The 13,399-nt window shown below is 38.5% G+C and overlaps 1 protein-coding gene across 3 annotated transcripts in view; it reads left to right on the top strand.

Moving 5' to 3' along the window:
- Positions 1–310: 310 nt before the first annotated feature.
- LOC117428132 (leucine-rich repeat serine/threonine-protein kinase 1-like) overlaps positions 311–13,399 on the top strand; it is a 42,395-nt gene continuing 29,306 nt past the window's right edge. For 2 of the 3 annotated variants that reach the window (XM_058995329.1, XM_058995328.1), the window contains exons 1-4: positions 311–793; positions 3,371–3,590; positions 9,384–9,550; positions 12,857–13,028. In XM_058995329.1, coding sequence (XP_058851312.1) covers positions 3,524–3,590; positions 9,384–9,550; positions 12,857–13,028 — 406 coding nt within the window. In that variant the 5' untranslated portion in view covers positions 311–793; positions 3,371–3,523. Of the gene's footprint in view, positions 794–3,370; positions 3,591–6,479; positions 6,693–9,383; positions 9,551–12,856; positions 13,029–13,399 lie in introns of those variants that run through there. The other variant, XM_058995330.1, reaches the window with a different exon arrangement.

Here is a 13,399-nt window from a genome sequence, read left to right as displayed (position 1 = left end):
ACAGCTCAGGCTTTTCAACTCATATGGCAGTGCCATACTTGCCAACATTTGGAAACTGTTCAGCGGGACGCTTGTTCCGGGGGGGTCATAGGCAAAAATAAACAAACACTCATACCATATAATAGACGAAGAGCACAGCGTGTGGTTTTCACTAACTCTATTGTGCAGAATAAATGATTTTTTGATTCTACGAATAAATATCTTCCTATGCATCGGGACGCGGGACATTTGCTAGGAAATCGGGACTGTCCCGGCCATATAGGGACTGCAGTGCATTCTGGTACGTTTTACCTGTCTCAGGTACATGTCACTTGTTTCTTTTCTTTAAGAGAAGCAGGACTACACTTACCAAAATGCATCGGGGTGTGTGTTAAAAAAAAAACTGAACTGCCCCAGTGAACATGGGCATACGTTAATCCTATGATATACTTAACCTGTGCTAAAAAAGACGGGCGGTTAGCAAGTTACATCATAATTGAGCAAGGAGTTCTCTCAAAATATAAGCAAAAGTCTAGACCGGATAGAAATTAGACTTATCAATTGTTAGATACAGCAAGTACGTATTTTGTAATGTGGGAGTTGGTGCATTGAGAGTGGTTTTGTAAATGAGGAAGTGTTTCCAATTTTGCATCAAGACTGCTTGTCATCTCGATTGGAATCAATGCTTTCAACACACTGCAACTAAACGAGCTGAAGTGAAATACACCCCAAGTTAAGGAAAATAAATGCTTATCTGTCTACCTCGATCTTAATTACGGTCTACCGATGAGCTCGTGCACTTTGGAAACATGAGGTAAGTGAAACTAAAAAGGTTTATTTTAGTTTAAGGACGGCATTCCCACGTCGCAGGCCATGGCATAACCAAACCAAGGGATCACGTAAAAGCTCTCTCTGTGTAAAAAATATATATCGTTTCTCGTTGTTAAAATACACGATGCTAATTCATGGGAAAGGTGTAGTGTTATTTTATTTGTACCCTATAATGCTTTGTTTATGGGTCAAGTTGAAAAGTTTGAGAGTGTATAGAAAAAATAATAATGAAGAGTGAAGGGATACCTGCTGATAAATTCAACGTAACCGGTGCCTTTTCACTAATGTAATCAGTATTTAATCAGTTGGCCTTTTTGAGTCAGTCATGAGCAGTTTCTTATCTTCATTTGAATTTTAATAAAATGCATACGAAATATTTTGTGTTGTAATACTGTGTATTAAACACATGACCAAATATCTGTTTGATAAACTGCAGCTTCATTAACTAGAAATCTCTCTAAGCTAGGTTGCTTGCATGTTTGTTTCATACAGGAAGAGTAGTTATGTGCTCAGAAATAGACAATCACACTCATAAAGTGATGCCAGCCCACTCTGTTTAGCAACTGGACCCTGAACACAAATATGTAAATGTGAAGTCTAATTTTAACTATACACTCTTGTAAAGACGAAACATATACTTCAACGTTCCTTCATATCTTGTGGTATTTTTGAAGAAAAAGTACAGCTGTGATTTTTCAGACTTGTCTTCCAGTTGCGTTTAGCAAAAGACAGAGACGCTGAATCTGAAGAATTCTACCTAGAATCAGGAACATCTCTTCAGAAAACACCTGTAAAACTCAACTCTTCCATTCTGGACAATATAGCACTCTGCCTTAATGCAATTTAACGTGGACTTATCTGCTCCCCATTTTACTGTATTTAATCCTGCACTTAATCCAATCTGGAATATTTTGTATTTCACTTGCACTTGTATATAACCCTGATGTAACTATCAACACTGTTATCTGCTCTTGAACTGCCCCGATATCAAATCGTACTGTGTTTTGTATTTGCTCGTATTAGGACTGAAGTCAATGTATTTTGTATCTTGCTCTTAATTGTACTGTAATTATTGATTATGTATTTTATTTTGTATACAACTTGCTCTCGGTAAGGGTGTCTGCTAAGAAATAAATAATAATAATAACAGAGACTGTTATTTTCTAGATAACAGGAAGATAACAGGAAAGCAAGATAACAAAAACAAATAGAACAAAGACTTGCTGCTCTTTTGAAAGTTATAGTGAGACCTTGTGTTGCAATACTTCTGAGGCACCAGTACAACTCAGACTAGCACATAACTATCTAGTAGCTGTTCCATCTGCAAAACACACACACACAGAGTACCATGTCTTTACTTTGGCTTTACCAACTACAGTTATAATCAGTACAGAAATTGATCAAGATTGGTATCTTTGTAACCGGAGTGGAGAGTGTTCACAGTACAGACTTGATGCTGTTGGATTCATGTGACATTAATCAGGTATTGTGGTGCGTTTTTAAAATGTTCATCTTGCTAAACTAATAATACTCTGAGCTAATATCGGCCTGTAAAAAGCGCTCGTTGTGGTTTTTTTCTTAATTATTATTATTATTTTTTTTAAAGCTCTGCAGTCGTAGTTGGACTCCAGTCAGGAAGAAGTGACTAATGTGTGTCCACTGGCTGCATTATTGGCCTTTTAGAAATGAGTCTTCTGGTTTATGGTTGGCTTCTGGAGTTGACAAGGCTGCCAAGAGTGCACACACTCCTCTCAAATACAACTGGGAGAGGAGCTGTCGTGGGAAGGCTCTTACACTGCACACAATGGAGGGATGGATACAAACCGGACTCCCATTCACAGCAGTTTGAGCCATTTCAGGTTTTACTATGGGGGTTATAAAACACACTTTTAATAGGCAAACAGTGGAGAGGAAAAGCTCAGGTGGGCCAGATGAAGTTCATAATAAAAACTGGAATGGCTGAAACTGCTGCAGGAGACGTATTTTAATCTCCAGTACCCAGTCTGTTCCATCGAAGTCTTATAATCTAGAGGCTTTACTTGAATTCTGAATGGTGCGTGGTTGTTGTCAATGTAAATATGCTTTTGTTGGTGCAATGCTGTATGGTAAAGGAATAGTGTATCAGATTGGATGCTTAAAATACACCATTGTCATGCAGTTGAACAGTAAATGAGGGTCATCCTTAATTTAAATACTCCATGATAAGAGACTGTATATAGAGACATTTCGTTATCCTTAGCCAGACTTTTCTTGCTTGAGAGGTGCTATTTTGTATTCTATCCTTTTAAGCTGGAAAAGATTGAGCTGTACATATTTTGTGAGTGCAAAATGTAACTCGGTGGGGATGCTGGTCAACATTGCATTAATTTTTATATTGATAATTGCTGCAAGTATCTTATAATGAATGGAGAGGAATAATTATTGGGATAGTTGCACAGCTTCAAAATCTTATGTCATTGTATGGTCTTATTCTCTGTTCTTACAAGACAGTCTTCAATACTTTTAAATATTGAACTGCAGATAAACGCGGATTCGTTTTGACTGCTCTTCTGTTTTGCAGGATTGTTGGTGTCGTAGACGGCTGTCTGTTTTTGGCAGATGGTTTTGTGTAATCACATCCTGAGAGCTCTGGGTCCTATGGACACAAGAAGTTTTTCGTTTTAAGAAGCCACGAGAATTCGTCGGGCTTGACACACTGCCAGTAAAACAGAGGATGTACTGGTCTGTGGGCATGAGTGAATCTACAGACGGTACTGAGAACAACATGGACGACCAACATGGTGAGTAGCACATTAATACTGAGTGTTGAAGCACATGCTGTGAGTTTTCTACACATGAAAATACTATGAGCCTGTCTTGCACTTCAGCTGCTGTATTGTATGTTCTTTATTCAAGTCGTTTTTAAATAGGAGAAAGAGGTCTCAAGTACTTTAGGTAGCAGATCATTTAAGTATTCTACAGAAAGATGATTAACTCAGTTTTGTCTTAAACAATACGATCTGTCTGTTTTTATATATATATTAAACTTGTTATATATATATATTAAACTTGTTATACTTTTTAAACAATAGTCTTAAAAAAAAAAAGGTCACGAGTACCAGAAAAAAAGTCAATATTTGTTAAGCTGTCAATTACAGTATTTTTTTTTGTCATCTGCTTTTTCTAACATAATTAGCTGCACATTTGCTTCACTATGTGTTGACATTCATCTACCAAAATGATTCTTCTTCTTTTTCCAAACAGCTTTAAAGAGAAGTAGGTAGTTTCTGCCTGTACCCGGTTTAGACTGTCTGACTTTACTGCACGTTTAACCACCTCTGGGTTTCAGTTTCTAGAAGTACTGCAAGCATGTGAAAATACAAATTAGATTGAGCTGAAATTGCCTGCAAGTGAACTCTTAACGTTAGACTGCAAATCTTGTATTCATTTGTCCCAGAATTGGGCTGCTGTGTGTGATTCCATTGTAGATATTAAGGGTGAGGTTTGTCATGCTGGCTCTCAGTTTAGTATAGCTGGTAGAACAGGCTTTGCCTTAACTGATCACTTCTGAGAGAGACTAGATATGATAGTAGATTGATAGTAGATTTAAAGCATGTTTAAATGTACTGACAAGGTTTTGAGTCTTGTTGCTAATGCGTACACTACAGGTAATTGATTTGGGGGGATTTCTTGAACCTTGAGTTAGTAAAGAGTTAATTGTATCCAGAGGGTTATCACCATCTCTCTTCTGTTTTTTTTTATGGTGTGATGGTAACCATGTGGGTCTCAAGCTTCCTCCCTTGCAAGACCAAAAGGAATACTCCTGCAGAAGAAGGGTATAAATATCAGCAAGCAAACTATTTTTCAAGTGATCTTTGTTTTATTAATATTTAAATATATATCTAATACCTATCGAGGTGACACTTTGAGCATGCCACTCATATGACACCCATCTTGAAAATGCAACTGTTTCAGGCACAGGACCCTGAAGTGAAAGTTCATGAGCTGCTGGAGTGCTTTGGCTGTGTTGTGCATCCTGTGTTATATTTAGTATGGCGACATGTTTGGGGTTCTAAGCCAAAGGCAAAACTTCCTGTTTTAAGTTCTGAAAAGCTTGGTAAATCTGCCAGCATTCTGTATGTTCTTTAGATACAAGTACTTTACATTATTTGTTTAACATATTTTTGATAGGGAGTTGGTCTCAAGTGGTGTTAAATCAATTTTTGAACAATATATATATAATATAAAATAAAAAATTATATATATATATATATATATATATATATATATATAATATATGCCCAAGATAAATTGGAGGCTCTGTTGTCCAGTGGTTAAATAAACGGGCTTGTAACCAGGAGGTCCCCGGTTCAAATCCCACCTCGGCCACTGACTCATTGTGTGACCCTGAGCAAGTCACTTCACCTCTTTCGGGTGAGACGTAGTTGTAAGTGACTCTGCAGCTGATGCATAGTTCACATACCCTAGTCTCTGTAAGTCGCCTTGGATAAAGACGTCTGCTAAATAAACAAATAATAATAATAAATGACTGTAACTGATTTTAGTTGTTTCTGTGACACTCTTGAATACTAGTTGCTGCAACTCGAGCGCTTATCCCGGTGTGACATTTTTAAATCAAAGTCTGAATTCGCTACATGTTGTATTTTAAATCAGTGCTTGTAATAAAACTGATTTAAAAACGGATTCCAATTCATAACCGCGTCTCCTGTCTTTAGACCTGTCTGTGAGCTTGCGCTTGTTTAGTGAAGCCTACGGTTACCAGAAGAGAGAAGCAATAAAAATAAAATGAGAAGGAAATCGGTGGTGTGTGCAGAAGCAGTGATCTTGAATAGCTGCTGTGAGGATTTAACTGATAAAGCTTGTGGGGGGAGGGGGGGGGGGGGGTTTAAAGTACATTTTCTTAACTCTTATTAGCACTAGCAATATAACCCTTATCTTCTGTTGAATATCTTTGGTTATTTACTTTTAACCTAATGTGGAATATAGAGATATTTTAAGGGCAGTTTAGTGGATTAAAGTATAACCTCTAGTGATCATTAGGGGGCTGCTTTTTGTCTTTCAGAGGTAAAACATTCAAAGTATCTTTCTGAAGTTGAAAATTCATAAACGCATAGCTGTAGTCATACTGCACTGTGTGCAAACCGGTAATGCAAAAACAAAACACACTTACAATAACACCTTAAAAGAGAAACAACATGAAACTGTAATAATATTATTTTTTTTTAAATAAAATGACATTGCAGTGTTTCAGCCTTAGATGCAGAATCACCTGCTGTCCCAGCATCTTTTATCAGTCCTCTGTTAAAGCCTGGCAGATCTAATGTGGTTCCCCATCATGTGTATAAAAAAAATTGCAACAGGATTTTATATACAGCAAAGAAGTGTGTGCAACATATTGCGGGTGTTTCCAATTTTTGATCCAGTCCCTGTAGATATTACAGTAGAAAGGACCAGAGTGAATATCATACAGCAATATACTCTAACAATGTTATTACTGTAATAGAATTTAGCTGAAGCCATCTGGTGCAGAATCAGGCTTGGAGGTCACCTCAAAGCGCCATGGATTTTTTTTTCTTTTCCCAGTGAATCTCTACTTAGGTTAGAGAGGGTTGGATTTCACTGTAATGGCTTATAGGACAGCAGAGACGAGGCTTGCTATCACAGCTAGGAAGCTACTGTCTTCTGAACAAAGGAGCATCAACCACACCAGTCAGAAGGGCTGCCAAGGATAACACTGCAGCCACTATCTCTAAGAAAAATGAGAAAATAAACCCAATAAATGAACAGGCCAGAAACGCACGGCTAATGTCAAGAAATCGAGTTACCGCACGGGATCGAGCTCCCTGGATCTACAGTTTTATTCACACAATATGAATAGAAAGGTGAGCAATATTTATCAACGTACAAGCGAAGCCCTTTTCTTGTGTTCTGTGACACTTTGGAATCAGCTGTCCGTGTGAGGACGAGCATTGGGTTTGTTTAACTGCTGTATCACTTGCTGTGTTTACAGACTGAGATTAGTGCTCATGAATAGGCATTGCATGAGGTGAAGGAAGCGCTTGATGTATAAGGAAATTATAGCATGTGTTTAAATAGCAGCCGGCTCTTTTAGTACTTGTGTAAAACAGCATGCCACTGTTAAGGGAGTATTATTGTTTATTAATATAGGAAGAAATAAAACACAGAAAATCAGTTATTTAATTTGTATTTTGTTCAATTAGATATCTAGTTTCTTTCGTAACAGATGTTATTAGCTGAATTATCTTGGTGCATGTAAATACAGGCTCTCGTCTGAAACAATCTCCAGCTGCCTCCCCTTGTCTTTCTGATTAAGCACAAAGTTCTGTGGTACAAGAATCTATAAAATAGCACTGCAACATGCTAATACAGGCACCTGCTAGTGATTATTACAGCCAGTTCCTGCAGTGGGCCAGTCGCCAGTACCCAGTGTTTGGTTTGTACAGTACTGCAAGCAAGAGGTTTGAGTTCTGTTAAGCACCCCCTTCACTCTCTAGTTTCCAGTGAACCTGTCGGCTCCAGTATGTCTCGGCTCTGGACCAGTGTAGCTGCTCTTTTTAATACGCGTGTTTAATAAGAAGTCATGCATGAACGAGGACCCCCAAGCAAACTATTTAATATGTGAGGAGTGTGCAGCAAGTTCCTCTTTCAACTACTCCCTTTCAGAATAAGCTCTGGAATTAACTTAAAGCATTTATGTAAAAAATAAAACTCTCATGTAATAAAGATTAAGTGAAATCGATATTTGCATGGATGTCATTCCCTTTTTGAATAATAAATAAATAAAAAGTAGGCCAAGAACATGCTACCAGTCTTGTTAATTCCAGATATGCTGAAGATTTAAAGTACATGCACAATTCAGACACACTAACCTGTTACCTTTCATTTTTAAGCAAGACATGAAGGTTGCTTCAGGTTGACATTAGAGAAGTAATTCACAAGGTTTAGTTGCTGTGACTGTAGGCCAGGCTTTGTGAAATCTTTCACTGGTGTTTAAGTGCACTGCTTGGGTAGTGAGTGGGGGAGACGGTCAATCTGAACAATCTTTTTATGTGATTTCTTTTGTTGATTTATTCATTTCTATGTGGTTGGCACTTCCTTTGATCTATGTACCGAGCAGAAAACATACAGCTTTTTTTAATGTGCTCTAATCAAAGTTTATAAATGTACTGCAACTACACCGGATACCGTAACTGTAAACTTGACTCTGCAGCAGTCTTTTGTAGAGGACTAAACAATGTAAAAAAAAAAAAAAAAAAGTTTATAGAAAATCTAGATTTGCTGCATTGCGATTTTATCTCTGGTTTGGTCCATGCTAGAAAGACAGTTGCATGTGAACTTCTGATAAAATGCTTTGGCCTGTGTTTCTCAGTTTCTTGCCCTTCAGATGTCTAACTTGGCTGCATACCATAAAGGCTGCAGTGGTGCTTGCTGTATTTCTAATGGCCATGATCCCCTGAGCTTTCTCAGCTATCTGTCTGACTCAGCTGCTTAATAATTAACAGGGTCTTATATTAAGCCACAATGTATTAGGAATTGAAGCAGTTGGCATCGGTTTTTCATTCTGCTTCTTGCAGCTTTCGACTTACCCTAAAAACAGATACATTTGTCTCTCTTGCTGGAGAAAAACATAAAATCTATTCAATATTTGATTATATCTCCACAGTGAGAGGGTAGGCTTACTTGGGCCCCCACTAAGTGGTCTGAGACAACCTGAGCCCTCATGTGAATAGCTACAGCATGATGGTCTTGCAATGTGCATCCTTTTAAAATCCCCATGGCTATATACTACATAATATTAACTGTTATCTGCGAGCGTTTTACCTCCAGGATTGCTACAGAGACATTACAGATCTGCAGTGCTTTGTGTGGTATGTGTTAATATTCTGAACTATGAAAATTAGCTGAAATTAATTCACACAAACTAAGGAATTATACCTAACAGCAGTACAAGTGTTCTGCTATAGCTTCTGCATGCAGGCTTCTTTATTATTATACATATATTTATTTATATGGTCACATGAACAAGGTAGTCACCTGTTCTTACCAGCTGAATACAGGTGAATGATGGAGAATATCTTTAATAGGCAGCCATCTGTCTTGTTCGTTCACTGTAGTTGCTCTGTGTCTTATTCCTGATTGGTAACATTTTTCATTTGAATAAAATCATGCAATCCAGTTGGCGTTGCAATATGTTTTGCATTTTGTCATTGCCCTAATGATTCTTTAAGCACGCATGAATTACAAACGAGACTCGCTCATAAATTAATACTCAAGTACTGAATGGTGCCAGTTGCTCCCACTTAAAGTCCAGCTGCAGAAGAGGCAAAAAAAAAAAAAAAAAAAAAGCATTTTTCATATTAACCATACTTCATTTTTCATAAGAGTATCACAGGAAAATTTATATTTTCTGTACCAAAGTGACTGATTTTCAAAGCTGTCTTTGTACAGGGGTTGGTAGCTGCCTGTAAATCTGGTGTGATGTTTTTTATTATTTTCCCAGTGCAGCAGTGTTTGCTTAATGTGTTGGACTGCTCCTCTTCTTTCTGTGGCAGGCACTGTGGATATGGGAGGCAAGCATTCCGTCCTGGGCAATTCCACTTTGAATCAGTCTCCTACGATCGAAAACATCCAGGCTGCATACAAAGAAGGTGATACCAGCAGGGCCCAGGAGCTCATTAAAATCTCGTGCGGCGAGAACAACAGGCTCCGGCTGGAAAAGGTAAGAGATTGACGGGGGATGAGACGGCACACATCCAGGTGGGTTTGCTGCTGAAGGGGCTCCTGTCCAGGCCGTCGGCTGACAGGAGACACGATCATGCTTCTCTGCTGGAGTCGTCCTTGTTTTTCAAACCCATTTATGCAAATAAATTACATTAAGTCATAAATAGAATTCATTATAAAGACAAAAAGAATAATAGTGGTCATGGTTTTCATTATGCAGTTAGCCACTAGTAAAATCATGATTATACCATACATCTAATGTTATTAAATAAGAAATACTACTATTTGTTCTCTGTTGCTCTGAAGTACGTAGAAGAAATTGGGTGTTAAGATGATCTTGCCCTTCATTGCTTTTTAATTTGCGTTAAAACACTACCTGAGCTGTACTCTGCATTACACTCGTAAAGATGCAGGCTTATTAACTATGTTTTTTTACCATGAAGAGATTCTGTTATCAGGAGGCTTGACTGTAGTTCTGTGCCCGGATGATGGATTAAAATCATATCTGGGATGTGGATGAAAGAATACTACTAACCAAACCAATTGAGTGCCTTTATTCAATTGAGCCAGTAAAACATGGCTGTGTATCTAAGCTGGTGTATGTAAATGTTCTTGGTGTTGCTCCTGATCCAGACATGCTTGTTAATATGGATAAGGATGACCTTGATAGGAAAAGACTTGTAATAAGATGAAGCGTTTATGGGACGAGTTGTCTAGTTCTGTTGCAGGTAATGTGGGCGGGGAGGGGGGGGGGGGGGTGGTATTGACTGCTGTAACTTGCAGGTTCTATATATGGAACAGCAAAAGGGAATAATGTAGGTGAAATTGGTATTGATATTGGGTACAATTCCACTGACTGTTGAAATTAGTCTTGTTTGCTCAGGGCCAGGAGATGCTTGGGTTGTGTTCTTGAGCATTCTCTTGAGTGCATCCCATGTTATCAGATAAGTGAGGTAACCACTGGAGGAGCCTGGGTGCAGGCTGTGTGCTGGTGCTTATAAATATTAAATGAAAAGGCGACTCCTTTGTAGGTCTCTGTACTGCGGGGAGCTACCCAATCCGCTGAATGCAACGGTATGGCAATGCTGTAAAGATTTCTGCTTCGAATAAAAAACGACTCTGCTGAGGCACAATTAACAAGAGCATTTTTCTACACAATTACACCTACCAATAAAGTAGTCTATAATAGCTTTAGTTCATATTTGTATTTTTGCTGTTTAATAGTTTGGTTTCATGGGGAGTACAGAGTTACTACTCACTGCAAATATTTGGCGTTAACACTTCCATCCTACTGTAACTACAGAAGATACTGACGGGGACAAGCTGGGCTTTACATTTACAGGACAGCTTGGCGTGGCACTGCAGTCATAAACACATAGAATCATTCCTCCACACACTCTTGTACCCCCCTCAACAGCCAGCTCATTTGAACCTTTCCCAGGGCAAGATGACCATGGTTACATTTTACTGCTGCAATTTCTGACCAGTGTTAGTATTTTTTCTTAATAGTTAGTTTATATATTATACCATTGTAAATTTAATAAAGTCCAGCTAAAACTCTACTGTAGCAATGTTTAGAAGATGAGATCAGGTTTTATTTTGTCACTGACATTGCATCAGCATCCCAAGTAATTGCTAATTGTTTTCAGTATGACATAATGACTCTCTCAGCGGGTCGCCAGGGGAATACATTACTGTAGGGTTTACAGAGTGCTCGGACCATTTCCTTATACTGCCTTGGGCAGGTGTTAATCAGCAAGATGCAAATAAGGTGGACTGTAAACTGTGGTCTGTTTTTAAACAAGGTGGCAAACATATGTAATTCCCATTCTTAATGCTGCCCTATTTACTGAAATAAGTATCCATGCAGTGCTCCAAACTGTAAATAAGGTGAAGACACTGGATCAGTATTCTTGACTCATGCAGTTTTATCACCCACCGAAACCCTACACTAAGTGCTCCAGGGAATGTAACTGTAGGTAGAAAATGTATTTTTATGACCCACCAGGGATAGTGTTATCTTCCCTGCATAATGATGAATTCAACTAATGGAGAGTGTTTAGTCCTGAAAATCTGTCTGTCTTTAATCAATAAGATGTAACCGACACCAGACCTAGCACTTGCTGTGCAGTGTGCTGACGTTCACTTGTAAGGGTTGGCCCTGTCAAGGATGCTGACTGCAGCACTTCCAAAGGGTTTCACGTTGTGAGCTGTCGCAGCACAAAGGAATATCCACTAAAAAGTGTCCTGAGGGCATCGGATGATTTTTAATGGTTGGGTTTCGGGTTCGGTTTTAGGGCTGGGGTTGCTTAAGGTTAGGGTTGGGGTTGGTTTCATTGAGAATCATCCGTTGCCCTCAGGACACTTTCTAGCAGATATTCCTTTATGCTGCGTGAGGTGCCACCTCTATCAGGACTGTTTTGACTGCCGTTTTGGTATTTCCTTAAACTGTCTTCACGGTGCAGCTGCAGGAAAGCATCTGTGAACAGCTGTTGTGATTTTGAGCAGCTGAAGAGGAAGGTGTATTTGTTGTAAATCTTTCACCGTATTCATTTTAAAAAGGCTTTAGGAAACTTAGGAATTTACAACAAGCGTTCTGGCTACGAGTCTTTCTCAATGTCTTCAGTTGAGAAAGACTTTCTAGTCAAAAGATTTATCAATATTTAATATTTCTAAATTCCGCTCTGAGTGTTTTAGTTATGGATGACACATTTTTATTAAACTTTTATATTTTGTTATTCATATGTACTTTAATCAACTGGGGTATTGCTGTGTCATTTCACCTGCTTTTGTACTGCCGTTGGAGAAAGTCTGTATTTATCCAGATTGCTGCCTCTTGAATAAGTGAATTGAAACGATTCCTATCTCCTGGGAGGCCTCGGCAGTAAGCTGTAAGAATGATTCACAAGTCGGGCTTCAGTAACACACTGTAATGTAGATCTGTCTGCTTGTCGCTTGCCTGTCCCTGAGGAAGGCTAGTCAGTAGGGTTGTTTTATACCTTACTCTAAAAGGCAGCAGCTCTACAGCTTATAAAATGACCAGTACTTCTATTGCCCCCTAGTGAATATTTTTGATAGGATTTATATAAACTGTGCTCTATACTACAAAATATGAGGTGTACAAATATTTAAGGTACATTTCCTTACTTTCATGCTGGGAAAATCTAAATGCATCCAGTAGATGGGGTTCATGTTAATTTTGAGTTGGTATAGTACTGTAAACATTGTTTTATAATAGGTTGATCAGGGCCTCGAGAGCAATGAGTTTCTGTTGTAGATTTGATTGAGCATGTTTGTTTTCCAGCACCAGCTCCTCAGTGTTGCAGCAGGGAATGGAGACCTGGAGGCTGTGCAGTATTTACTGAAGGAGGGCAGGGTGGACCTGCCCAGGGAGCCCACAGATGAAAACCCAGCAGTCGTTGCAGCTTATTATGGCCATGAAGACGTTGTGAAGGAGTTGCTAGACTCCTTACCAGGTGAGACTCTCCTACTTAAGTATTAAGTTCTGAAATGTCTTGTTTTCTGCACCCAACGATAAATACAAGCTTAACGTGGTCTTGGAATAAATTTTAGGATGAACTGAAACTTACTGTCTTGATACCTCTTTAAAGGAGTTCAAACAAAAAATTGACATCTTCAGTATGTAGCTGAGACATGTTTTTGCTCCAAAATGGTTTCTTGTAATTTTGAATAACTTGTTTGTATTTGTTGTGCTCATTTGCATTTGTGTTTTGTTTTATGTGGCGCCTTCTTGACCAGGTCAATCTCAACGGGACTTTCCTGGTTAAATAAAGGTTAATTAAAAAAAATAAAAATAAAAACATAATTTGGTTTCTTCCCATTATTT

The sequence above is a fragment of the Acipenser ruthenus genome, chromosome 21 (assembly GCF_902713425.1).
Source record: "Acipenser ruthenus chromosome 21, fAciRut3.2 maternal haplotype, whole genome shotgun sequence".
Classification (NCBI taxonomy): Eukaryota; Metazoa; Chordata; class Actinopteri; order Acipenseriformes; family Acipenseridae; genus Acipenser; species Acipenser ruthenus.
The sequence above is the reverse complement of the archived record's forward strand: the minus strand, read 5'-3'. Positions and strand labels throughout refer to the sequence as shown.